The sequence below is a fragment of the Primulina eburnea genome, chromosome 12 (genome assembly GCF_022965805.1).
Source record: "Primulina eburnea isolate SZY01 chromosome 12, ASM2296580v1, whole genome shotgun sequence".
Classification (NCBI taxonomy): Eukaryota; Viridiplantae; Streptophyta; class Magnoliopsida; order Lamiales; family Gesneriaceae; genus Primulina; species Primulina eburnea.
In genome coordinates this window covers 9,263,909-9,289,499 of record NC_133112.1, presented here as the reverse complement: position 1 = coordinate 9,289,499, position 25,591 = coordinate 9,263,909, and the positions used below count along the sequence as shown (strand labels likewise).

The following is a 25,591-nucleotide window of genomic DNA, read 5'->3' as shown; positions in this document are numbered from 1 at the left end:
GGACAAAAATGGGTATTATCCCCAAAGAAATGGATGAACTCTCTCTTGAAGAAGAAGAAGGAAGAAGAAGAAGATCAATATGCTAATGATATGTTGTGTATGTTGTTTGATTTTGAATAATCACACATTTAATGATTTTCAAATGAAAAGACATGATCTTTAATTCATAGGGAGTGTCCTTTGGCCATTGTAACTGATCACACACATCAAACAATGCCAAAGAAATAAAAAAAAACGTCTGAAAATTTCGAAGGGACGCGTCCGTGCGCACGCTGCCGAGCAGCGCTCGGCAGTGCCTGCCACTGTCTCGGCAGGCGCGCGTGCGTGTCTACGCGCCTGCCACTGTCTCGGCAGGCGCGCGCACGACGGCGCGCATGCCCGCGCGGCCGCGCGCATGGCACTGTTCACCAAGCTTTTTTTTTTCTTTTCTGTCCCTTACACGTTCCGACTACTCGATTTATGTTCTTTCAACATATGATGAACTTTTTCGAGTTTTATTCAGAACAATCGAACTTAATATTCGTTCATTAAGCTTTGTTTTTCTTTTCGAATTTTTCCAAATCAAACACATTGATTTACTTGCTTAATTTTCAATCATTAAGCATCAAAATTCCAACAATGAGAACTAGTGCCAAAACTTGAGAATTACTTCCTTCTCATTCCTAGATGAAGAGTGGTGCTTCCTACAAATGTAGTGAGGATAAATTTTTTACTTTTAATTATTCATTTTCTTGTAAAATGTATTATAGGATAGAATACCCTTAAAAAAAGATCACCTATGTAAGTGTGAGGACATACAATCTCAACGAAACAATTATGAATCCAATATGTGCTTTATGTCTTAAACAGCACAACCATAATAAAATGATAGAAAAATTATCTTGTCTAACTATACACAAACCGCTAAGAAGTTCAAAACATCATGTTCAATTCGTGGCTTAGTAAATCCAATAATACTCTGCTAAGGAATGTTCAAAGCCAAAAGCTACCTATTCCTAATGCGATAATTTTCATTGTAATTTTTCTGTCGACATCACGGTTATTAATGCATTAAGTTCATTCATGTGAGGGATTGTTGGAATGTTTTAAGCTTAATGGATAGAAATTTTAAAAATGAAAAGAAGAAGAAAACTCAAAAGAAAAGAAAAAACAAAAATGAAACATGCGCCTTAAAGCTGCCTGTGAAGAAAACCCAAAAGAAAAAACCGGTAATGAAACTTGTGCTTTTAATTCTCATGCAACAAAGGAGGCGGAGTGCCAAAAAAATGGGCCCAGTGCCATATGTATGGCTCGGAAAATTCCAGGTCGTAGGCAAGGCATGGGCACCACAACACCCCATGTGCATAGACAAGGCGCTGAGGCACCCATTTTAGGAGCCTCAACGATGCAGGTGTGACTTGGGTTTCTGCCCAGGCGAAAAAGGAGGAGCCTCGGCGCCCAAAAAGTGGCGCCTAGGTGCCTGAAGTGCTGTTTAACAATTGATGCGAGTTTTCATGGATCAATGTATTTCAAATTGTGTGTTTTAATGTTTTTCATCAGAATTTTTGACCAAAAGACAGCAAAATGATGAAACAATATATCCCTACATATTATAAACATTAAATAGATGATCAAATATCATTCTGAATATATTTCTTATGAATTTTTATCAATGAATTCATTTTGTCTGCACTTTTTCTATCATAAATAAAGAGAGTTTATACCATTTTCTGATTATAGAACTTGCGATTTTATATGTTGTTATCACAAATAAAGCTATTATATCTTGGTAGAAGATTGTCAACTACCGAACGCCAAGAACAAGACAAATTCTTCTTATGGACATAGTCTTTCAACATTAACCTCAACATTTCATGGTTGTTCATTGCATTCTTTGCATAATCATCATCCAAAATTTTATACCAACAAAACTAATGTACTGTACATCTCAATTTCTGAATGCTGCTGTACATCTCAACATTCCAAACAAATATTGACCATCATACATAAAACTTATTCTCAACAAACTAAAAAGCAACTCAATTTCTGAATGTATATTAAAATTAAAGCCAAAAATTCAAAACTCTACTCGTTAAGTTTATGCGCAACAAAATTTAATCTTTGCCATCTTCCAAATTAGCATCTAAAATTTTACTTCGAGCATTTCTCATAAATAGGAGTTTTCTTCATCCCTGAACAAATCACACCACCTAAAACAATTAATTTACAAATCTGAACAAATAAATGGAAACAATTGAGGTAAGCGGATGATATTCGGAGTGGGAAGAGAGATAGTTGGAAAAATCGCTCAAGAGGAATTTTAGAAATTCATGTGATATCAATATTCTATTTTTGTTTTTATTTTTAATTTCAACGGGTCAAATATCACTTTAGTCACTCGATAATTTGTCAAATTTTACTTTAGTCCCTCGATAATTATAAAAAAGACTGTACGCACGCACTTCGTGTGCAGAGTAACTAATAGATATTAAAGACCAGATGCACACACATAGTTAACAGAATGTTAAATTGAATTTTTTTTATTTAATTATGATATTTTACAAAATTAAATATCATATGATCTAGTAAATTGATTTTTTTTTTGTACGATTATAAAATATGAAAATTTAAATATGCATTAGCGTTAAATATGTAAATGTACGATTTTGATATTAAAAAAAGGTTTCATCAAAATTAATTAATATTTTATCCTCTTGCTTTATTAATATTTTAAATATTATAGATTATAGATTAACCAATCTATCTAATTCAAGTGTGGAAATATCATTAAGCTTATATGACGTCATTATTTGATTTTGTGTCATGTATAATTTCGATATATTTTATTACATTATCACATTTAACGAATAAAATAAAATATATAATATTATATATATAAATAAAAAGAAATTTAACCTGAAACAAGCAGAGAGGGAGCTCAAGGGTTAAGACTGAGGAACAAAGAATGTCAGGTGGGCTGAATCGATCTTCTAGCGCTCCTTACAAGAACGCTCTCCCTCCTCAAGAACTTCTTGACGATCTCTGCAGGTATTCATTTTTATGTGTTAATGTATTGTAACATACTGATATCGGAGGCTTTAATTGGTTCGTATTCAAATTTACAGTTTTAGGTCAGTTGATTTTCTGCATTCTCTCTCAATGAAGTAATTGCTCTCAATATTGAGTGTGAACGAGGAAGAAAGTTATACCTTCAAAGAATTCAAGGAAAATTGTTGTCTTGAAGTATTTGTGGGTTGTTCGGTTCGTTACAATTGTCAGCTTAATTTTGGTAATTTTAGGTGATATTTGTACAGTGCCAAAGATCTTTTTTGGGGAATCATCATCTGGGAAAGTAGGTTGAAAGATTTTATAGTTTTTGTTTTCCAATGGGGATTGGAAACCACAAGAAATGTGTTACCTTTTCCTCTTCACGTTGACAATTTCCTTCTACTCCATTGTTGATAGTTTGTGTTGAAAATGAAGGAGAAATGGTTTGGCGGGAGGAAGAATCTCCCATTTTCTGTAACCGTTTTTATTGAAGTATATGTATGTTCTTCTATCTACAAGCAACTAACACAACCTATTTATACTAAAGAAGAAACGCTAACAACTAGAATACGATTCTTATAAATTACAAGTACAACTTTAAGACTCCCCCTCAAGCTTGGAATAAATCTAGCATTCCAAGCTTGGACGTTAGGTACTGATGTTGGCCTTTTCCCAGTGCTTTGGTTAGTAAGTCTGCTGGTTGTTCTCCTGTGGAAACATGAGACGTTTTGATCAGCTTGTCACAAATCTTCTCTCGTACCATATGACAATCAATTTCGATGTGCTTTGTTCTTTCGTGATACATCGGATTGGCCGCAATGTGTAATGCAGCCGTGCTGTCACAATAAACCATCACTGGAAGTGTTATTTGCATTCCCATGTCCTTTAGGATCCCAACTATCCATATTATCTCACATGTTGTGTTTGCCATTGCCCTGTATTCCGCTTCTGCTGAACACCTTGAAACCGTTGCTTGCTTCTTGGTTTTCCATGATAGCAGCGAATTTCCAAGCTTAATACAATAGCCAGTGGTTGATCTTCTTGTCATGGGACAAGTTGCCCAGTCAGAGTCACAATAAGCTGATAGAGATAGAGAACTTTAGGCAGATAACAAAATCCCTTTACCAGGCGAAGACTTTAGATACCGTAGCACTTTCAAGACTGCCTCTAAGTGTGATGACTTTGGATTATTCATGAACTGACTTAATGTTTGTACAGCGTAGCATATATCAGGCCTTGTAACAGTGAGGTATATAAGCCGACCAATCAATCTTCTATACTCACCAGCATCATCCAATAAAGGATCATTAATGGCAACTTTCCCTGCACTGTCATCAAATTCCTTCGAAGTAAGCTTAATATTTTTTTTTTTTTTTTGGAAAAGAAACAATATTAATATTATAAATCGATTGTTTACATCGGCGGATAAGAAATCCGCCAAATATTACAAACACCATATGACAGAGTCAAAAGATTATATCACTACCAAACATAATTCCAGTCCCTAACTAAGTCCGAGATACTGAAATGGTTAAATTCTGGCAGAATCACCAACCAACTTGCAACTCGGAATTTTATGTTATCCCAGATTTCTTCTACCGAGTCGGCCTGATCTTGAAAAATTCTTTTGTTGCGCTCCAACCATAAATTCCAGAATATGCACTGCACTGTCAAATACCAGAAAGTAGTTTGTCTTCTCCCAACTTGCAGACTTGGCTTTAGCAGAAACATGTCTTTTGCTTTCTTTGGAAACGTCCACTGAAATCCCATTGCTTGTATGACCTTGATCCAAATGCTATAAGAGAATGGACAATGTAGTAGCAAATGATCTTGATTTTCTTCATGTGACCTGCAAAGGCAACACCAATTCGGTCGTAGTGCACATGTGGGCCATCTTTTTTGCATGGATTCTCCTGTTTGCAATTTCCCCAAAGCCACTATCCACGAAAACACATGAACCTTTGTAGGTACAGGTACATCCCAGATGTTACGACCGAATGATAAGAAAGTTGGACTTGGATTATTGAAAAAAGACTTATAGAATGACCCTACCGAAAACACTCCCGACGAATCCCCCAACCAAACTCTATAATCCCCGACACCCCACTGGACCCTCACCGATTGTAAGATACCTAACAAGGCCATGAAGTCATGTTCTTCCCTCTCTATGAATCCTCGTCTAAAAGCTAAATCCCAGCTAGTTATATCTGTGCCATTTCTCTGTGATTGATCTACGAAAAACTGAATAGGCTTATTATTAACAGAAGAGATTAGAAATAAAGAAGGAAAACGCTCTTTAAATGGCATCCCCCCAACCCATTCATCCTCCCAGAAACGAATAATGTTACCCTCTCTGAAAACTCCTCTCACTAACTGTTGAAAAGCCGGGAAAGATCGAGAAATGCACTTCCAAGGACTTCTAAACGTCACATTAACCGCCAACCCCAAGTCCCATCCATTAAGATGAACACCATACAGACTACTTATAACCTTTTTCCACAATGTGTCTCTTTCCACCGACCCTCTCCACCACCATTTTCCAAGCAAAGCTTTGTTACGTAATGAAACATTTCCCAGTCCCAGACCTCCCCTATCTTTTGGCAAGCACACTTGTTCCCACCCCACCACATGACAATGACTTTCCCCATCAGCTCCATCCCAAAGAAAATTTCTCATTATTTTTTCCATCTTAAGTGCCACCTGATTTGGCACTAAAAATAATGACATATAATAAGAGGGCATTGCGCACAAAACCGACTTGATCAAAGTTAGTCGACCCCCCCTGGAGAGAAAAGATTTCTTCCAACTTGCTAGCTTTTTTGTCATCTTGGATATTACCGGTTCCCAAAAATCCATTGCCCTCGGGTTGCCTCCCAATGGAATCCCCAAATATCTAATTGGCCAATTCCCTTTTTTACAACCAATTACGCTTGACAAAGCATCAATATCTTCATCCAATCGGTTCAGTCCTAACAACTCACTTTTTTCCCAATTAATCTGTAGTCCAGAATGTTGGCCGAATGTGTTTAGTATATCCACAATTGCCAACAAGTGCTGCTGTGACTTTGCAAAAAATAATGTATCATCCGCAAATTGGATGTGAGAGATTACAATCTTATGCCTCCCTACCTCAAGTCCTTCAACAACATTGTCCACCTTAGCCTTATCAATCATCCTTCCCAACCCATCGACAACTAGGTTGAAGAGTAAGCTTAATATTTTGATCCATTGGAGTTTCACAGATTTTAGCTCCTGCTAAACCTGCATCTGATATAAGTTCCAGGGAGTATTTCCTTTGATTCAAACATATCCCCTCTTTGGATCGAGCAACCTCTATACCAAGAAAATATTTTAATGTCCCCAAGTCCTTAATCTTGATATACTTGTGCAAGTGCTTCTTCAATGTTTCAATCGAGATCTGATGGTTACTTGTGATCACTATATCATCAACATAAATCAGCAATATGGTAATAAAACCTTGTTCTTTTTTGACAAACATTGAATGGTCATGCTTGGATTGTGAAAAACCAGCTCCTTTCATGATGGAAGCAAATTTGATGTTCCATTGTCTTGACGCTTGTTTGAGTCCGTACAAAGATTTTAGTAACTTGCACACCTTAGTCCCTTCAAACTCCCCCTGTCTTCGAAGTCCCTTGCAATCCTCCCCCTGTCTTCGAAGACCTTGAGGTAACACCATATAAATTTCCTCATCAAGATGCCCTTGAAGGAAAGCGTTTGTGACATCCATTTGGTATAAGGGCCAATGGAACATGGCAGCAATGCTAAGAAGGCATCTCACAGTAGTGATCTTAGCTACTGGAGAGAATGTGTCATGAAAGTCAATGCCATAAAGTTGAGTATAGCCTTTGGCAACAAGGCGTGCTTTATAGCGATCCACACTGCCATCGGGATGATATTTAATCTTGTATACCCATTTATTTCCAATAGGAACCTTCCCTATTGGTAAATCAACTATCTCCCATGTATGATTATCGGCCAGTGCTTGCAGTTCAATATCCATAGCAGAGAGCCAACGGGGATCAACAATTGCCTCGTGATAAGAAGTAGGTTCTTTGTGGGCAGTGAGTTTGGAAAGAAAGGCATTATAAGAGGGAGACAACTTGTCATAAGTGAGGTAAGTAGATATGGAGTGTGGAGAAGAACCAAATGAGCATATGTAGTCTTGAGACCAAATTGGAGGTCGAGAAGTGCGAGTGGATCGACGGGGAGAACAAGTAGGATAAGTATCTGGAATATGAGCTTGTGTCAGTGGCTGTGAAGGTGGTGATAAATCAATAAGAGGTGTACCAGAAAATTCGGTTGTTGGTGGAAAGATAGGCTCACACTGAGGATGATTCGATAATGGAAAGATGGTTTCATGAAACACAACATCTCGTGATATAAAAATACGTTTTGTGGTTAAATCTTGGACTTTGTATCCTTTTTGGGAGTTTGAATATCCAAGAAAGACACAAGCGCTAGCACGAGGAGAGAATTTATCTCTCTTTGGTAATGTAGAAACATAGCAAAGACAACCCAATATTCTGAGATGAGAGTAAGAAGGAGGGGTATCAAATAAAGCTTCAAAAGGTGTCTTATTTGATAAAAGGGGTGTAGGGGTACGATTGATAAGGTAAGTGGCAGTGAGGACACAATCACCCCAGTACTTATCTGGCAGAGAGGCTTGAAATTTCAAGGAGCGAGCAACATCGAGAATATGACGATGTTTGCGCTCCACAAGGCCATTTTGTTGGGGAGTGTAAGGACATGAACTTTGATGAATAATACCCAAAGAATGGAACAAATTTGTGCAGTCATGCTGAAAAAACTCCATTGCATTGTCTGTCCGAATGACTTTGACAGTAGTAGAGAACTGAGTTTGGGTGAAAGCTAAAAACCGCTTAATCACAGGGAGAACATCTAATTTGGAATGCATTAGGTAAACCCATGTCGCTCGCGTGTAGTCATCTACGATGGTTAGAAAGTATCTCTCCCCATTGTATGTGGGTGTATGGAAGGGTCCCCATACATCCATATGAATCAATTGAAAGATAACAGATGATTCTATTGATCTTTTCTTAGGAAAGCATATGCGAGTTTGTTTAGACAAAGGGCAGATGTTACAATGAGAGAACCCAGAAATATTTGGCAAGAAATGTAGCATTTTCATTCGAGTCAAAGAGATATGTCCTAAGCGTTGATGCCACAAAGTTTCCTTTGGTATAGCAGTGGTCTGTGTATTATTTACAGCTGAAAACAATGAACTAAACAAAGGAAATGAAGAAACAACAGATGCAGAAGTATTTTTTTCATCCGGGAGCTTCAAGCTTGAGTTGTCTAGATAGTAAAGTCCCTTCCTTTCTCTACCAATCCCCATTATCGTCCCATTTGAGAGGGCCTGAATCACACAAAATTGTGGGAAGAATGTGACAAAACAGTGGTGATCTTTGGTGAATTTAGAGATGGAAAGAAGATTATGATGAAATTCTGGAACAACAAGGACATTAGTGAGAACAAAGGTTCGATTGATAGGATGGTTCCAATGTTACTGATTTTAGTGGTGCTACCATTTGGCAATTGTATTGAGCCCGTGGCACTTGCACAGGATTTAAGATCATGTGGCAATCCATTAAGCCCAATCATATGGTCATTAGCACCAGAATCAAGTATCCATTCAATGTGAAAATGAGAATTGTAAGAATTTCCAGTACCTGCCATGCTGGCATTGGCTATATTTTGCTCACCAGTCACTTGTTCCTTGGCAAGAAGCTTCAAAATGGCAGCATATTGTTCTTGTGAAAAAAATGATCCTGTATCTTTGGTCACAATTGGTTTCTCAGCTTCACTAGTGCATGCAACCGAAGCATTAGCCTTTCCTGGCATTCTGGCTTTGTCATGGCTTTCCCTGTTGAATTTTTGATTCCCACCTTTCCATGGTCCCTTGTAATATTTGTGTCCAGGAGGGTAGCCATGTAGACGGTAACAAACCTCTTTGGTATGCCCAAACCAATTGCAATGCTCACATCTAATGTCATTTTTCTGTCTATTCTGAGCAGAGAAGAAAGCAGTAGGCTCCATCTTGGGAGGAGGCACACTTAATAGACTTCGATGTGATTCTTCCTGAGATATGATAGCAAAGGCACTACTCACTGTAGGAAGCGGGTTCATCATGAGGATATGGCTTCGAATGTGAACAAAGCTGTCATTAAGTCCCATGAGAAATTGAAGGAGTTTGTGTTGTTGATCAAACTCAATGAACTTCTTCGAAGACTCGCATGAACATATAGGAATCGTCACAAGAGAGGCGTATTCATCCCACAATTGTCGAAGCTTCGAATAATAAGATGAAATTGAGTTGTTACCTTGCACATGACAACCTATGTCCCGGTGTAGTGCAAAAATCCTCGAACCGTTCACCTTATCAAAACGTTCCCGTAGATCATTCCAAACTAAAGCAGCATCAGTGGAGTATACAATTCCACTAAAAATTTCTTTGGATACAGCATTCATGATCCAGGACAAGACGATCGCATTGCATCTCTCTCACTGAAGTATCCTATCTGAACCAATATCTGGTTTCTTACAGCTTCCGTCAATAAATGCAAGCTTGTTCCTAGCTCTCAAAGAGATCTGCATTGCACGACTCCAGATCCCGTAGTTTTCATTACCAATCAGTTGCTCATTGATCAAATTGAGTCCTGGTGTGTCCGATGAATTGATATAAAACGGATCGGAGATATCAATTGCAGAAGACGCCATTGATCAGAAAAAAAAAAACTTCAATGTTGAAGACTGCACGATGATCAATTCTAGAATCAGATCTAGAAGATGCAATTCCTGCTCTGATACCATGTTGAAAATGAAGGAGAAATGGTTTGGCGGGAGGAAGAATCTCCCATTTTATGTAACCGTTTTTATTGAAGTGTATGTATGTTCTTCTATCTACAAGCAACTAACACAACCTATTTATACTAAAGAAGAAACGCTAACAACTAGAATACGATTCTTATAAATTACAAGTACAACTTTAAGAGTTGGTAATGATAAAAGAAATTGTGTAGATGGATGTTCAAGCTGTTGGCTGCCAAATTAGATAGTTTGTGCAAATTAACAAGCTTATAGTTTTCTCTTGGCAAAAGATCATTCTGGTAAAAGAAACTTGGTGCAAAAGCCCTCTTCCATTTTCTTGAACATATAGAAAATTATTGGCTCGGTTTGAGCACCATTTTATTCTTATGGATCGCAGATATTTTTGTGAGCTTATAAGATCAACTTAACAATCTCATAATTCATTATACTTTGTCCTTGCGCAATTTGTACTAATTTTTGAATATTTAATGTGTATTTCTTATGTTTAAACATTTTCCATTTGTTTGCAGTCGTTTTGTTCTCAATGTCCCTAAGGAAGACCAGCAGTCTTTTGAGAGGATTCTGTTTCTTGTGGAGTATGCTCACTGGTTCTATGAAGATAACTCAGTGGAAAATAATCCATCTTTGAAGTCTTTAACATTGAAGGAATTTACTTCTTTGTGTATCCTTAACCCCTGTCTATTTAGTTGAACATTTTTGTGTTCTTGTTTAATCCCTGTGAGTGGGTTGAGTTGTTATAACTTTGCAAATTCACTTTTCCTGTTTTACCTGTTTTTAGTCGTAGAATTTAATTTGTGTCAAGAATCGTAGTCGTAAAAAATTTGAGCTCTTAATCTTGCTCATGGTGTTCATGAGCTATTAGACATTTTCATTCTTTCCTCTGGTCGGGTAATTTTTGCTGCGAAGTTGAAAAAATCAGATCTTTCTTTGATATGTTTATAGTTATCAGAGAGAGCTCTTCTATTAGATTGTGCTTTTATCTTTTAATCTGGAATGGAGAATCAGTTGTAATGTGAAGATGGTTTATATTTGATGATTTACGTTCTCCTTAATAAGTTGCAGTGTTCAACAATTGTGAAGTTCTGAAACCATATGTTGCTCATATAGATGACATATTTAAAGATTTCACATCATACAAAGTTCGAGTTCCAGTAACGGGAGCCATCATTCTGGATGAAACTTATGAAAGGGTTTGGTCTTTTGCTCGTAATTACTATTCATTATTTGGTCCTTGAGAAGGTGAATTTGGTGAATATGTTTGAGCTTTTTTCCATGTCGATCGTTTCCCCCTTCTTTTGCCGCATTCTTTCTTAGTTGAGTGTTCATATTGTGATGTGTTCACCATTTTGTTCAAATTTTATTTATTTACGTTTATTTGCTCTGTTAACCTAAAGAATTAAGTGGCCGATTAAGAACTAATTCTTGGAAGTCTATTTTCTAGTCTTCGAGTAAGGACTGAAAACGAGCTTTTTGCAGTGTTGCTCATTGGGCAATTGGATACTTTTAATAGTATTATTTGTTTATCCCCCCACCCGCAGCGTATAACTTGTTTTAGCTTTTGGTTTATTTTTCATATCACAGTGCATACTGGTGAAAGGATGGAAAGGGAGTAGTTGGAGCTTTCCCCGTGGGAAAAAGAACAAAGATGAAGAAGATCACAACTGTGCCATTAGAGAAGTACGCTCATCTTCTCATGTGTATTATATGGTCTTGGATTATTGGTAACAGTAATATTTTATACCAGTGCTCTAGGAATTTAATTGTGATTAAATTTTAGGCATGTATGTAATATCCTCATTATTGTTAAGAGTGCATGTTTCCCTGTTCAATTGCATGTAATGTCGCAAAGGAGCAAGTGATGGTGTCACTATTTTGTTATTTTAATATTTCAAGTCTTAACTTTATCATTTCTGATTCAGGTCCTAGAGGAAACAGGTTTTGATGTCTCCAAACTTTTAAACAAAGACGACTATATTGAAATGATTTTTGGACAACAAAGAGTGCGGCTGTACATAGTGGCTGGGGTGAAAGATGATACATCTTTTGCTCCTCTCACTAAGAAAGAGATAAGTGTATGTCATTCTCCCTACTCGAGAAACTAAACTTTTGCATTCGGTCATCATGGGAATATGAATTCTCAATGTGGTTTTTAGAACATAATTTTTCTTTTCTTTGGTGTCTTCATGATTGCTCCACTGACCTTAATTTTTAGGACAATTCGACTCCATCAGGCAGCAAAATCAACATTCTATGTTATGAGCATGCTGGTTGCCCTTTTTGCACATTTATATTCTTGAATTCTCATGTTTCTGAATGTGCAACAAAGCTGTTCAAGGCTAGCCATGTTATGTCCTTTTATGATGTTTTACAGGAAATTGCATGGCAGCGGCTTGATGATCTTCAACCAGCAAACGAAGATGTCATATCTCGTGGGGTCACCGGCCTGAAGCTATACATGGTTGCTCCTTTTTTAGCGTAAGTACATTGGCATAAGCTATAAATATTTGAACAATCCAATGACATTGTCAGTTTTGTAATATTGTACGATTATTTTGCAGATCTTTGAAGTCATGGATCTCTTTGCATCCACCTCCTATAGCACCTAGATCAGATAGACCTATAAAAGGTACTCTCTTCTGCAATTCCATTTCTCTCTCGTGATATTAATTATCTGTGAGGCCGCAACTTCTAAATAGATTCTGGGAAACAAATGTGCTACTGTTTAGCTGGGTTCTGCGACAATTTTATCTCTATGGTGCAGGAATTACGGTTTGGAAAGCAAAAGGCAGTTCTACAGTAGAGAACCAGCCAAATAAAGCAGTAGCAGACATGAATCCTTCTGATTCACGACCTGGAAGAAGCTTCAGAAACTTTAAGTTTGATACAGGTCCGATATTTCAAGCGATTGATACCGCATTCTCGTCTTAGATGACGTTAGTGTTTGCAACAAGCGTGCATGCACATAATCTTATCTGTTTTGACCGATGAAAAAGATTCATGACCACTAATTAATATGGGCCCATCCCTCATTGGAGTGTGTTGTAGCTATTCTTGCTGTATATTGTGTTGGAATGAGTTTTAGAATGTGCATACATTCGGTGCGGAGATGTGCTATATGATAGGTCAAGCCGTGCCGTGCCGTGCTTGATTAAACAGAGCCAGCTTTCTTGTGCACCATACGAAAGCGAAAGAGCTGTGGAAGTTTTGCATGGTTTGCCTAATTAAACCTCCGAACGAAAACCAAGAAGATAAACTGGGAGTGAAATATTCTCACTGGGAATGAAATATTACATCACAACATCCGCCACAATCGAATTTATTAGTAAAAATCTATTAAGAACACAGCACGGCACGAAGTGCATAAATCAAAATTAATAAATAAAAAAAATTCATTACTTTTTCAACATTCAGGCACAATAAATCGACAATTTTTTGACAAAAAATGATTAAAACTCAGGTGTCTAAATTTGTAGGCAAAAATTTGTGTGAGACGGTCTCACGTGTCATATTCGTGAGACGGATCTCTTATTTGGGTCATCCATGAAAAAGTATTACTTTTTATGCTAAGAGTATTACTTTTTATTGTGAATATGGGTAGGGTTGACCCGTCTCACGGATTATGATCCGTGAGACGGTCTCACATGAGACTCACTCAAATTTGTATTCTCAACACGTCACAAGGTAAATTGTTTATATTTTATTTTCTTTATCATGAAGATTTCAAAATTTTATAAGTTCATTGAATAACTTTTATTTAATAAAAAAATGAGATTCTTTTTTTTATTATTTTATTTTTATCGTACATAATAAATAAAAAAAAGTTTTGATACATCTCAAAATAGACACTAAGACTAAGAATTTTTTACGAATATGATAAAAAATCATTACTCTTAAAATTTTCTCCACCCCTGTTATGTCGAAGAATTAGAAGACAAATAATCCTTCCTATAAATATTTGTTGCAAGCATTTATAGTTCCGCGCTTAAGATAAAAATTTCATTCATTCCTTTATCAAAAAATTGTTTGCATTCATTAGAGCATGTCTTTTCCGACGTGAAAAATAAGTAAAAATAATTGAATATATAGTATACATATATGAAGTATCAATTACTTCAGATCTCATATAAAAACAAGTGTTCATTTTATATAAATCTTTTGTCTATATATGTATTACATTTTCTCTCTCTAAAATCGAAATATAAATAATGATTTTACACTCAATCTGAGTCAAATAAATATATAAATCTCATACCAAAAGTTTCTTAAATTAGTGCACCAAAATTGTTAATTTTTTGTACCCTAACACATATAGTTAGTATTAGCGTTAATAAAGTTTTTTCAAAATTATAATCAAAATCTTATTTTTTGTAACAGTTCCAAAACGATTAGTACTCGAACATCACATGTTAGTAAAAAAAAAAAATTAATGATTTGTATCATTTTCGTCATTTAAAAAACATGTGAACCGTGATGTAGATTTTTTTTTTCGACTAATCAAAAAATGCATAAAATAAGGACGACCATCGATAACAATCTACATTTCACATCATGAATCTTGGTTAAGAAATAAACATGGCAACGCCTCCCCATACAATGAAACTAACATTATTGATCAGGTTGCCTTCTAGCCGCCACCTCTAGTAAACCACTTTGCAACAGGTCCTTGTTCTCAAGAATCTATCTAGGAAATTCTTGATTACAATACAATGTAATGATAAACCCCTGTGAAAGAAATAAAAAACCATGACTACGGTGATAGTTTTCAAAAATAATATCAAAGCAAGGGTGACAAGTGGTAAAATCATGAATAACAATTAACAACTATACTGCATACAGGATTACATAGGCATTCTTCCCTTTAGTCACGGGACATTCATTCTTCCGAGTCCCCTTTAATTATGATTAGCATATACCATAAAAAAAGTATCATGATGATGCACTATGAGTAAAATACTCAGTAATGAGTAGATAGTTACCAAACTCCAAAGTTACAACATCAAAGTTGGATCTTCATGGCACTGTGATGGTACAGCAAGGGGCGAAATCTTTACTGAGATTAATGGCGAGTAGCCTATCTCGTAATTGACAAGCACTGACCCGAATATGTTGAACTTTTCTGCACTATTGTGAGCAACTTCTGCATCAGAACCCCGCTTAAATATCACTTTTGCTCGACCAGACTCATGGTCAACTTCTGTCTCAGATTCCATCAAAGGCCCAAACCGCCTGAACATTTTATTAAGATTTATTTCAGAAGGGACACGATTTCTCTGCTCAAAGTTCAATATAAGCTCAGCAGGTGAGGATTCTTGCTTTTTTCGTCTAACATTCTCATTTGAATCTGCAATGGTGGTGGGATAGGTCCGGGTGGAAAGCCTCTTTCTAGAATATGATTTACGGCCAGGTTTCACTGATTTTTCGGTATCAAAGGGCACTACTTGAAGATTGTTTGCCCCATTCTCGCAATTATGCAACAATTGTTCCTCAGAATAGTTTTGAACAATCCTGTCCGTCCAATAGGAGTCACTGACATCATCAAATTCAAAGTCTTCGGCTGATCCTCCAGCTGATGGAGCAGATCTTTTCTTTCTACCACGTCTATTCAAAGCACTTGAACTTCTGAGACCCTTGAAGAAAGTAATGACTGTATTTAGGAAGTTGTGCCGTTTCTTAGGATCCTGTGCCACCAGTTGAAGTTGAGATAGCATCTCGTTTAAAGAAGAATCCCTTGAAACATCCATACTTCGGCTTTCAGATTGTTCATATGCCTTCAGAGAACCATCATTTACTGTTTCATCATTGAGGCCCTTCACTGTTGATGTTGATCCTGTTAGTTGGCAGGCTACCCTGCGGATGCATTCGCCAATTTTAAACGAAGGCTTAGGAGTTTGAATGGCTGAAATAGTTACTTTTGCTGCAGGAACAGCTAGCCTTTTCTCTGACCCATCAGCCAGAGGATCAAGCGCTTTCCGTTTTTTACCAGAAGATGAGGAAATCGATTTGCTCACATCTTTAGCAACTAATTCATCTTCATCGTCAGGGGAATACACTGCATCACCCATTAATTCTGTCAAGCTTCTCTCCTTCCTAGACTGAAAGCCGTCTTTTGGAATGTACTTGCTTTTGTGGGAAACGACCATATCATCACTAGTTTCTTCTGTGTCATTTTCCAGCAATTCTCCAGATGAGGGGAATACGGTCAGCAGGCGGTAGCCCTTAAAACAACAAAATGCAGACAACTGTGCCCGAGCAATAACATAATCCAATCGATCAATCCCAGAAGAAGCACGAGGTGCTAAATCTCTAACATAGTCAAGAAGTTTATCCGGTTCAAAAGCAGAAGGACCAGTAGATTGATCCACACCAGTTCTTAGACTTGATTCTTCATGTATCCCAGTATTCTCAACAATCTGAGTTTTAATCTTGTCATAAGCATCTTCTGGTACACAAGAACATGCCAAACCCAATTCTACTCGTCTAGCAACCTCTTCCAAGGCACAGTCCACAGCATTTTGAAACGCTTCAGAATTACTTTGCTTCTCGATCTGGGAAAAATGAGACCTGAAAGGCTTCAACACAGATGCATCATTCCAAGCAAAAGTTCGATCTCCAAAATATGCTACCAAATAAGAGTCTTTCTTATAATATTTAACAGCCCTTTCTGATGCATCCGCGGGATCAAATATCTGTCCAGGCCACCAGGGATAGCTCCTAACTTTACCCCAGACCAAATCTGAGAGGGAAAATTTACCCTCATTTTCTGGTGGTGATAGATAGCCTGGCTGGTTCATTTGCAGTGAACTTACAGACTTTACTGGCTTCTCAATCAAAAGCTTTGAATTTTCACTCTCACAAGCAGGCTCTTCAGTTCCGAATGCAGGCTCCTCCCTGTAACCCACTTCCTTTACTCCATCACATGTTTGGTCAAATTCTATTTCCTCGTCCACATCAACATGCGTAATTTCAGAAATATGGTCCTCCGTTATATGAACCCCGTTATTTTTTCCTGAATTATTATCTGTTTCTCCAGAAATGTTTACCTCGACATTAGAAGTAATTATATCAGAGACATGTTCCTTTGTTACGTTATTGCCATCAATCTCCTCACTGCTTTCACGCGTTCCATCCCCCTCAAAAACTTTTGCTTGAGATAATGCAAATTTATCGTCAATAATTATTTCAGTATCTGATGTGCCCATCAGAGGTTGGTCTACATACCTCCCAGAATCTGCTTCTATGATTTCCTCATCTCCAACACAACACGAACTTGTTGTATTCGGTAGATTTACTAGATTATCATCAATATCAGGTTGAATCTTATCTACATTTATTGCAGCAGTATTTACTCCACCATCCATTTGAGTTGGTTCGTTTGAGAATAGTTGGTCTTTCTGGACTACTCCAGTTTCTATGTCTCTGTTAGTCTTCAGGCATTCCTTCTTGTTTGCGAAACTCATATCTCCATCCATGAAATTCAATCTGTTGTCAGAGTCCATGAGAACAGCTTCCTGTTTTTCAGTGGAAATGGTGTGTTTACAAGAAGATTCTACAACAGCATTTGAAATATCATCGATCCCATGTGTTACATCACACTCCGCACAATCAAAATCTTCAATACAAACTTGATTATTATCTTGATCATTAGGTACAAGGGCATCCAACTTAAGAATCAGGTTCTCGGTTTCTGTGGCAATAGCTTTTCCTTCATTGGCCTCTTTTCCTCCACGGGCCTCTTTTCCTCCATGGGCGTTAGTGCTTGCACTTTCTGCATTAGCTCTCAAAATTTCACCTTTCAACCTACCACTAGATGCAACTTCTTCTTTAGAAAATGGAGCTGCAACATCTGGAACTGATACAGAGAGATTCAAATCCACAGAATGACAAGGATCAATATCAGCATAATCAACGGCATCAACTGCACTGGAATTAGATAAACCAACTTCGTCGACAACACAGTCTCCACCATTAGAGTTAAGAGAAAAATAAAAAGGTGCAACTTGGTCACATGCTCCGGTATTAGTTGTCTCATTCACCATAATAGAATCAGCATCCAATGAATCCGAACAAGGAGCAGAATCATTGACAGGGTACAAAACCTTAACGTTGCCTAAATCACCTTTTCCTTCAACAAGAGCTTCGACTGGAGTTCTCAAAACTTCAGGTGTTACGATGTCAGAACTATTACCATCATCAACTATTTCGTCTTTAACAACCTTCTCATCAATGACCACGGGAGACGTTCTCACTATAACTTCCTCAGACCGTTCAGTAATGGTGTCCAGTGTCACTAAGGACAACATACCTAATACGGTAGCAGATTCACCATGCTCAGCTTCTAGATTTTCAGCAACATGTTTTGGTTCATCCACCATGAGCACCACCTTGCTTTCCTCCAACTCGCTTCCGCCTCCTTCATGCAATGCATCCACAGTCCCTCGAAAATCTTGATTCTCGGACGCATTACCCTCCAAATCCCCAGCTTCTCCGGCTACGGAGACACCTTCTTTCAGACCACTGACACCATCGACAAAAACATCAGACCCAACAATTTCCACCATCACTTCTCCTCCATCCCCCTCCTCGTAGGAGTCGTCAGTCTGTTTCTCACTTTCACTAACTTCCCTTACGGTTTCACTGGCTAAGTTAACAAGAACAGGTGACCCTGAAACAGCAGCACTACATACTAGGCCAACACCACCTTTCTCATCCCCCATAACCAAAATATCTGAACAAGCAAAATTTCTACTTTTTCAAAAAGAACTCAACCTCATAACAAATTTGAAAGCTCCACACAACCCTAATGGTAGAAAAAGCATAAATCTACCAAGAACGCATTTGAAACATATGTATCTTCAAGAAAATTCTGTGTCTGAATATTATTGGAGAAACAACTAGTGTATTGGTCTTGAAATTTAAAAGGAAAAAAAAAAGTACCTTCTTGAGGACGTTCTTCAGGCAAATTAAAAGCTGGGATTTCTGAGGGTTTTTTGAGAGAGAGAGAGAGAGGTACAGTAAATAATCCACTCTTGGGCACGATGAGTTAAATTTGAGTGTACAAAGATACGATAAAATCATAAAGCCTCCAACATGAAGAGTCCTCGTCCTTTTCCTGGTGGCTTTTAAATGCGACTTTTAATGTCCCTTTTCGACTCTAAAAAATTTCGTTCGATTTGTATAAATTGATTTGTCACCAATAGATTTAGATAATAATTTTATTGTTAAACATTTACGCCTTACTTATATATTAGTTATATATACAAAATAGAATCAATTTCAAATGACTTTGATATCTTATTGATGAGCCTATTACTCCTGGCACATCCTTAGCATAAATATAAGACAAGTCCATCACGGGCCAATGTACCCTCCTATAAATATCAAGATTAAGTGTTCAGTTTATGCATTCACTATATTGTTTTTCAGCAGCACCCTTAGCTTGAGCGTCGGAAGGGTTACGCCGGGACACCCTCTTGGCCCCCTTCTAACGGTCTTATTCATAATTCCAGGCTCAGGACAATCTCGAAACATGCGTTTGGACTAGCGACATTTGCTGGAATCGAACCCTAAATTTCCCGTGAATATCACTTGGCGCCATATGTGGAAAGTTTGAGCTGAGACGTAGAGATGACAGGTAGGAGAGAGAGCAGAAGAACTAACACAGCATCGTCGCGTCCACAGATGGAACCCAAACAATTTTATGTTGAGATGAGACACGAACAACCACGTCTTGAGACGATGCATGAACAACCATGTCTGAAGACGAGACAGGAACAACTTCGTCAAGAGACAAATACAGGGGGACTCATAACTCTTTATCTGAAGAATCGAATCCTAAATTTCTCGTGAATATCAAACTCCATTATTGGTGGAACTTGAAATTCATCTTAATTAACATGAAACACTATGTAATCATTGCACTGAGTGAATTTGAAATTGATGGATTCGAAATCCATCAATCCAAATACAACATCTGGTTTGCTTAAATACGAGTTTGTAAGACGAACTTCTGACCATATCAAACTCATTAAAAATATCAATTTATATCAAAAAATTTATTTTCATAATAATTATGGATCTGATCAACCTGTCTCATGAATAAAAACCATAAGATTGTCTCACAAGAAACTTATTTTGCCTAAAACATAATTCCTAAAAAAAAAACGTTAACTTGTGAATTTAATATAAAATTTTGTGCTTCTTTTAAAAAAAATGTTAATTTGTGAATTTTATATACATGTTATACATATAAATCATTCTTCATCTCAAGTCAATATATATATATAGTAAACCCTATTAAAACAAAATTATAAATTTCTAGTAGAGAAGGAATGTCGGCTCATTCTTCAACAGGCACGTCTACCCTGGCTCCTCCCACTGCTTCGGTTATTATTGGAGGTCAATTGATTGAAGAACCAGGTACTCAATTAAGAAAATAAATTACATTCGCATTGTTCTCAATTATTGCACTAAAATTAGATTATATTTTCTCCTAAAAAATAATTAATGCACATTGATCCTACATGTTTTTTTTTTTTTAAAAAAAACAAACCTTTTCCTCGTTTAAACTCATCTCACTTCCCATGCCTAAAAAAATACTTCAAATTTTCCCTAAATTTTAATTTCAATCTAAGGGATTGTTTGCAGAAAATTACGCTTGTGGAAAATTGATTAAATTTTTAGATTATGATGAAATGAGAAAAAATAGTTAGTAGGATTTGAAATTGAAAGCCAAAAGATAATTTTTTTTTTTAAAAACTAATGTATCGTAAATAAGTGATTGTCATTCTAGCTCTTTAATAAATGAGTGAGTCTCATGTGAGATCATCTCACGGATCATCATCTATGAGACGGATCAATCCTACTCATATTAACAATAAAAAGTAATACTCTTAGCATAAAAAGTAATACTTTTTCATGAGTGACCCAAATAAGAGATCCGTCTCACAAATACGACCCATGATACCGTCTCACACAAGTTTTTATCATAATTACAATGCCAAAAATAATCCTATTGGATAACACATTTATATTTAGATAATAATTGGGCTTTTGTTTTCTTCATTTAAGCTATTATTAATTTTGCTAGTGTGTGGAAATGGTGGTATCCACTAGTTTTTTTTTTTTTATTTCTTTTTATTTTCAGCATGTTGGGATGATTTTTTTTTTTTTATGTAATATATAATTTGATAAGGATTAAAAAAAATCATGTTTATAAACCAAATATATTTGAAATGATAAATTCGTATACCATGGTCCTATAACAATTTCAAAAAAGTTTCTTTGGCAGTGGAATTATAGAGAAGTAGGCAGAAATTATGGCAGTATTTTTAATCCTTTAAAATTAAAATTTGAAAAAACTATATATAAAATTGGATTTTATCTTATAAAGTTTTTTTTAAAAAAAAATTGGCTCATAATTATTAAGTTTGTATTAACATCATTATGTAATATTACTAATTAACCCATTAAATTCCTATATAACGTGATATTTATATTTAAAAAACGTTCTCAAAAAATAAAGAAAGCATAAATAAATTTTTTCATTTGAATCAAATTTTATATGGTGAAGCATTTGTGGAAAATGGCTCGAGATATGCTGCCTTGCACGTCATTCACACGCAGGAATTTGTACACAATCTGGTTTCCAAAATATATATATTGATTTGTTTTACGAATCCGGGATTGAGCCTCAACTTGATAATGCTGAATCTTTGGGTACGAGTCAGGTGAAAAATGAAGCTTAAAATGCAAAATGAAGAAAGTTAAAGAGACACCCGTTTTCTGTAAAGATAAATGCATAATAGTGGAGTTCATCAAACTTTGAAGAAGATATGTAACTCAAAACTCGATGAAAGCTGCAAAATCCATCATTCATTATGCTATAATAATCCAAATAAAATATCAACATAAAGTAACGAACTATGTTAAACATCACGTTGTGGCTATATTTTAATTAGGCTCAAAATTAGTCAAGCGCAAATCCCAGAAGAAATAGGTAAGAACATTGGATATTATACCAAATACGATGGACAAATTGTTCCACATTAAGCACAATCCACTATCAGTAGTAATATAATTTCTAAGCTTACTAAAAGACAACTTTTTTGAGGGAACTGACAAAACATATAAAATGACTCTCAAGTTCCGGTCAAGAACTTGAGAATTATTTTACCACTATTTTTTATTTTAATGATGCAGATTGAGAAACTTTTGGCATATTTCGGTGGTGGTCGAAAAAAACACAAGTATATACAATTCTATTTATAATAACAAATTGAATTATAGTTTGTCAAGTTTCAACGTTTGTAGTAGAACAAAATTTTAGTATTTGAGGAAATATATAGGATTAGAGATGTTATAGCTTAAGACTGAAAATTTGGAAGCTAAATATTTGTTCAATGATCGGTCAAAAGCCGCTATCCGAACAATACATTTAAAAAGTGATGAAAAAACCAAGAAGAAACTGAGAGAACATCCAGCTACAAGAGGAAATGCGAGTGATTGTGCAAGATGGAGTCTTGAAATAATGAATAGAACATGGAAATTCTTGGAGTAAGTCGTGGGCACGCTTTGTGATTATAGATGCCAAAGAGTAGCGAAAATTATGATTGTTGGAGCTCGAGCTTTATGATGATAAATTATTTATAATATCATATTTTAGGAGTCTTAATTGTGGTTTGATTAATGACAAAAATTTGTGTGAGACGATCTCACGGGTCGTATTTGTGAGATGAATCTCTTATTTAGATCATCCATGAAAAAATATTACTTTTTATACTGAGATCACTCTTAATTCATTGAAAACTTTTGAAGTTATAGATTTTTTACTGATATATATGTTTTTTATTTTAAAAAATATTTGATAAAGTTTTTACAAGTTAAAGTCCTCTTTTATTAATTTATATTTTTTATTCTTTAATGTTTATTAACAAATAATAACTTTTGTTTTTTAAAAAATAAAATTTAAAGGTTGAATCAGACCCGGACCGACGAAGGGGGCATAATTTATTATTAATTTTTTTTTTCACAAAATAATTCATCATTAAAAAAATTTAAAAGATAACTATAGCGCAATAAATATTTCAAAATTCCCTTATCTTATCATAAAAAAATTCCAAGAACCAACATCCTCATCAAAGCACTATTTTTGAAATGAGAGTCGATTCTCTCATCATTACTCATAACAAACTCATGTATGAAACACAATCCGGTTGAAGAATGAAATTCGTTCGCACCCACAATATATGAAAATCAGGATACGACATAGTGTCATGCTTTGTCCACAACCGTTCAAATCATCTAAAAAAAATCTGGAATATCTTTTGAATTAAGAATTACAAAATGAATTTGAAAAGGGGCATTTTGAAATATTGGAATATATCTTTATTGACTGTGGTATGGTAAGATAACTTAGAACTATCTATCTGGAATTATGGATTGGGCAGCGTGGGTTGAATCTTGCAACAGAACTCGTGTACATGATCGAAAGCGAGGGACTATCAAAATTGATTGGGCGATTTCTTCATGTTAAGTATTCCGGAATGCAAGTCCATTGTGTATTATTCCGAATCTCTCAAGCCGGAGTATTACAGAGCAGGTGTGGAAAGCACCATTAGCTTACCAGTTCAGATTAGATGTTGATGCGGGCTTCGATGGGTACAAGAACTTGTTCAGTGTTGGGACAGTGATCCGAAATCATTTAGGTGATGTGGTGGGAGCTAAAGCCAGTGTTATGAGGCATTCGGAGCTAGCTAGTCGCTATTCGCTATTCGATTCGGCTTGGATTTCTGTTTATTCAAAAATATCTTGTCTGCATATATTCGGATTCTCTCGTTCAAGAAATAACTCAACCTGTAGATGATCTTGGTACGAATGGCATTTTAATCTTGGATATTTGATAACTTAATAGAGCTTCAGATATTTTTTTTATGTCTTGAGCATATGTGGAGGACTGACTAACAAAATTGTTCTTTTTGATGAACACGGAATGACTTTCTTATTTGGTTTACTGATGTTGTAACTAATGATTTATTATCTTCTTTTTATTAAATTTGTTTTATTTTTAAAAAATAAGAATCAATACATCTGTTTCTGTTTGTAAAGTTAATATGATACTAAATAATGGTTTAATGGTGTCCATAAAATGAGAGAAAAATCATTGAAAAAATACCAAGTTTATCTTTATACAGATGTGTGGCATAGGGAGGAGATAGCCTCTCAGCCTCCCTTCCATACATATCATTCGTTCATACTACCACAGACCTCCAAGATTTGCAGAGCAGAGCAGAGCAGCCATGGCCAACATGATAATGGCCTCCTCCAAAGCCTTTGTCAACAGCATCTCTCCCATCCCCACCCCAAAACTCACTCCTCTTCCCAAAATACCCCTGCCCGCATCCCCTAAACCCCTTCAACTCCCCTCCTCTCTCAAGTCTGTCCCTTCCCTCCTCGCCGCCGCTGCCTCCTTCACGCTCGCCAACGTGCCTCCCTCACTGGCCGAGGAATTGGAAAAGTCCCAGCTTTTCGACTTCAACCTGACACTCCCTATCATAGCCGCGGAATTCTTGATCCTGATGTTCGCGTTGGACAAGGTATACTACAGCCCTCTGGGGAAATTCATGGATGAGAGAGACGCCGCCATCAGAGAGAAGCTGAGCAGCGTTAAAGATACTTCAGCGGAGGTTAAGGCGCTGGAGGAGAAAGCTGCGGCGGTGATGAGGGCGGCGAGGGCGGAAATATCCGCCGCCCTTAACAAGATGAAGAAGGAGACTCAGCTTGAGGTGGAGCAGAAGCTGGCAGAGGGGAGGAAGAAAGTGGAGCTAGAGCTGCAAGAGGCGCTGGCCAGCTTGGAGAAGCAGAAGGAAGACACCATCAAAGCTCTTGATTCCCAAATTACTGCACTTAGCGACGAAATTGTCAAGAAGGTCCTCCCTGTTTCTTGAATCGCCTTACCAAAAAAAAGTGATCTTGACCGTGGATGATTGTAATGAATGTATCGTTTATAGTTAATTTGATCTTTTTCTTTTTGTTTATATCGATTAAAGTTCAAAGATGTCCAAGATTTCCCTTTCCTATTATTGATCGATGACAAAACATTGTAGACTTATGATATTCGTTATTTAGTACTTTCAATCAAGTTCTTGAGTTAGCTTATGCTAGCAGCTGTAGATTGTTGGAGCCTATCCTGACTCCAGAAAAGATAGGGGAATCAAAGAGAAGAAATTGGGCAACTTTTCTGAATGTTTAATGTTGCCGCTTGTAAGCTAGATTATATAACCAAGAATTGTACCAGTGGATTGAAGAAACTAAGGTAGCTACTGGTGACAGACTTTTTAGGTGCATTGGGCACAGCTATGTCAGCGGTTGGACTATATCAGTGTGTATAGTCAGTCTATGGTAGTGATTAAAGTTCAGTTACTCTTTTATGAACTTAGAATTAGAATTGTTATACAGCACTTGAAAGTAGCAGCTATCTACTTAATTCTTCATCTGCATATTTAAGAACTGCACTTTTTCTTCATTTACTTGTTTGGAACTACTAGTTTATGTTGGCATTATAAAAGATGAAGAAGATTATATTTACAACGATTATGTACCACACAAATAGGCTGATTTTCTTTAATCCATAAATCAAGAAAAACTGAAAGTCAATGTTTTCGTTGCAAACAAGTAAAGCATGGGTCAACTCTTTTCT

General features: G+C 36.5%; 3 protein-coding genes across 4 annotated transcripts; 2 read left to right on the top strand and 1 right to left on the bottom strand.

Annotated features, from left to right (window-relative positions):
- Positions 1 to 2,887: 2,887 nt before the first annotated feature.
- On the top strand, positions 2,888 to 12,956 carry LOC140808219 (mRNA-decapping enzyme subunit 2-like). Its single transcript, XM_073165287.1, has 8 exons — positions 2,888 to 3,027; positions 10,407 to 10,558; positions 10,960 to 11,087; positions 11,479 to 11,574; positions 11,817 to 11,969; positions 12,269 to 12,372; positions 12,456 to 12,523; positions 12,659 to 12,956. The coding sequence occupies exons 1-8, from the start codon at positions 2,945 to 2,947 to the stop codon at positions 12,823 to 12,825; spliced, it is 951 nt and encodes a 316-aa protein (XP_073021388.1). The 5' UTR covers positions 2,888 to 2,944; the 3' UTR covers positions 12,826 to 12,956.
- Positions 12,957 to 14,418: 1,462 nt separating this feature from the next.
- On the bottom strand, positions 14,419 to 18,966 carry LOC140806572 (uncharacterized). Of its 2 annotated transcripts, none has more exons than XM_073163125.1 (3): positions 18,832 to 18,966; positions 14,874 to 18,622; positions 14,419 to 14,619 (listed from the first exon to the last, which is right to left on the bottom strand). In XM_073163125.1, exon 2 carries the CDS (start codon positions 18,609 to 18,611, stop codon positions 14,886 to 14,888), a length of 3,726 nt encoding a protein of 1,241 aa, XP_073019226.1. In that variant the 5' UTR covers positions 18,612 to 18,622; positions 18,832 to 18,966; the 3' UTR covers positions 14,419 to 14,619; positions 14,874 to 14,885. The 2 variants fall into 2 exon arrangements, with proteins under 2 accessions (XP_073019226.1, XP_073019227.1); XM_073163126.1 differs by having other exon boundaries at positions 14,874 to 18,694; positions 18,832 to 18,947.
- A 5,108-nt stretch (positions 18,967 to 24,074) lies between these two features.
- LOC140807634 (ATP synthase subunit b', chloroplastic-like) lies at positions 24,075 to 25,033 on the top strand. Its single transcript, XM_073164578.1, has one exon. It carries the CDS (start codon positions 24,192 to 24,194, stop codon positions 24,837 to 24,839), a length of 648 nt encoding a protein of 215 aa, XP_073020679.1. The 5' UTR covers positions 24,075 to 24,191; the 3' UTR covers positions 24,840 to 25,033.
- The last annotated feature ends 558 nt before the right edge of the window (positions 25,034 to 25,591 follow it).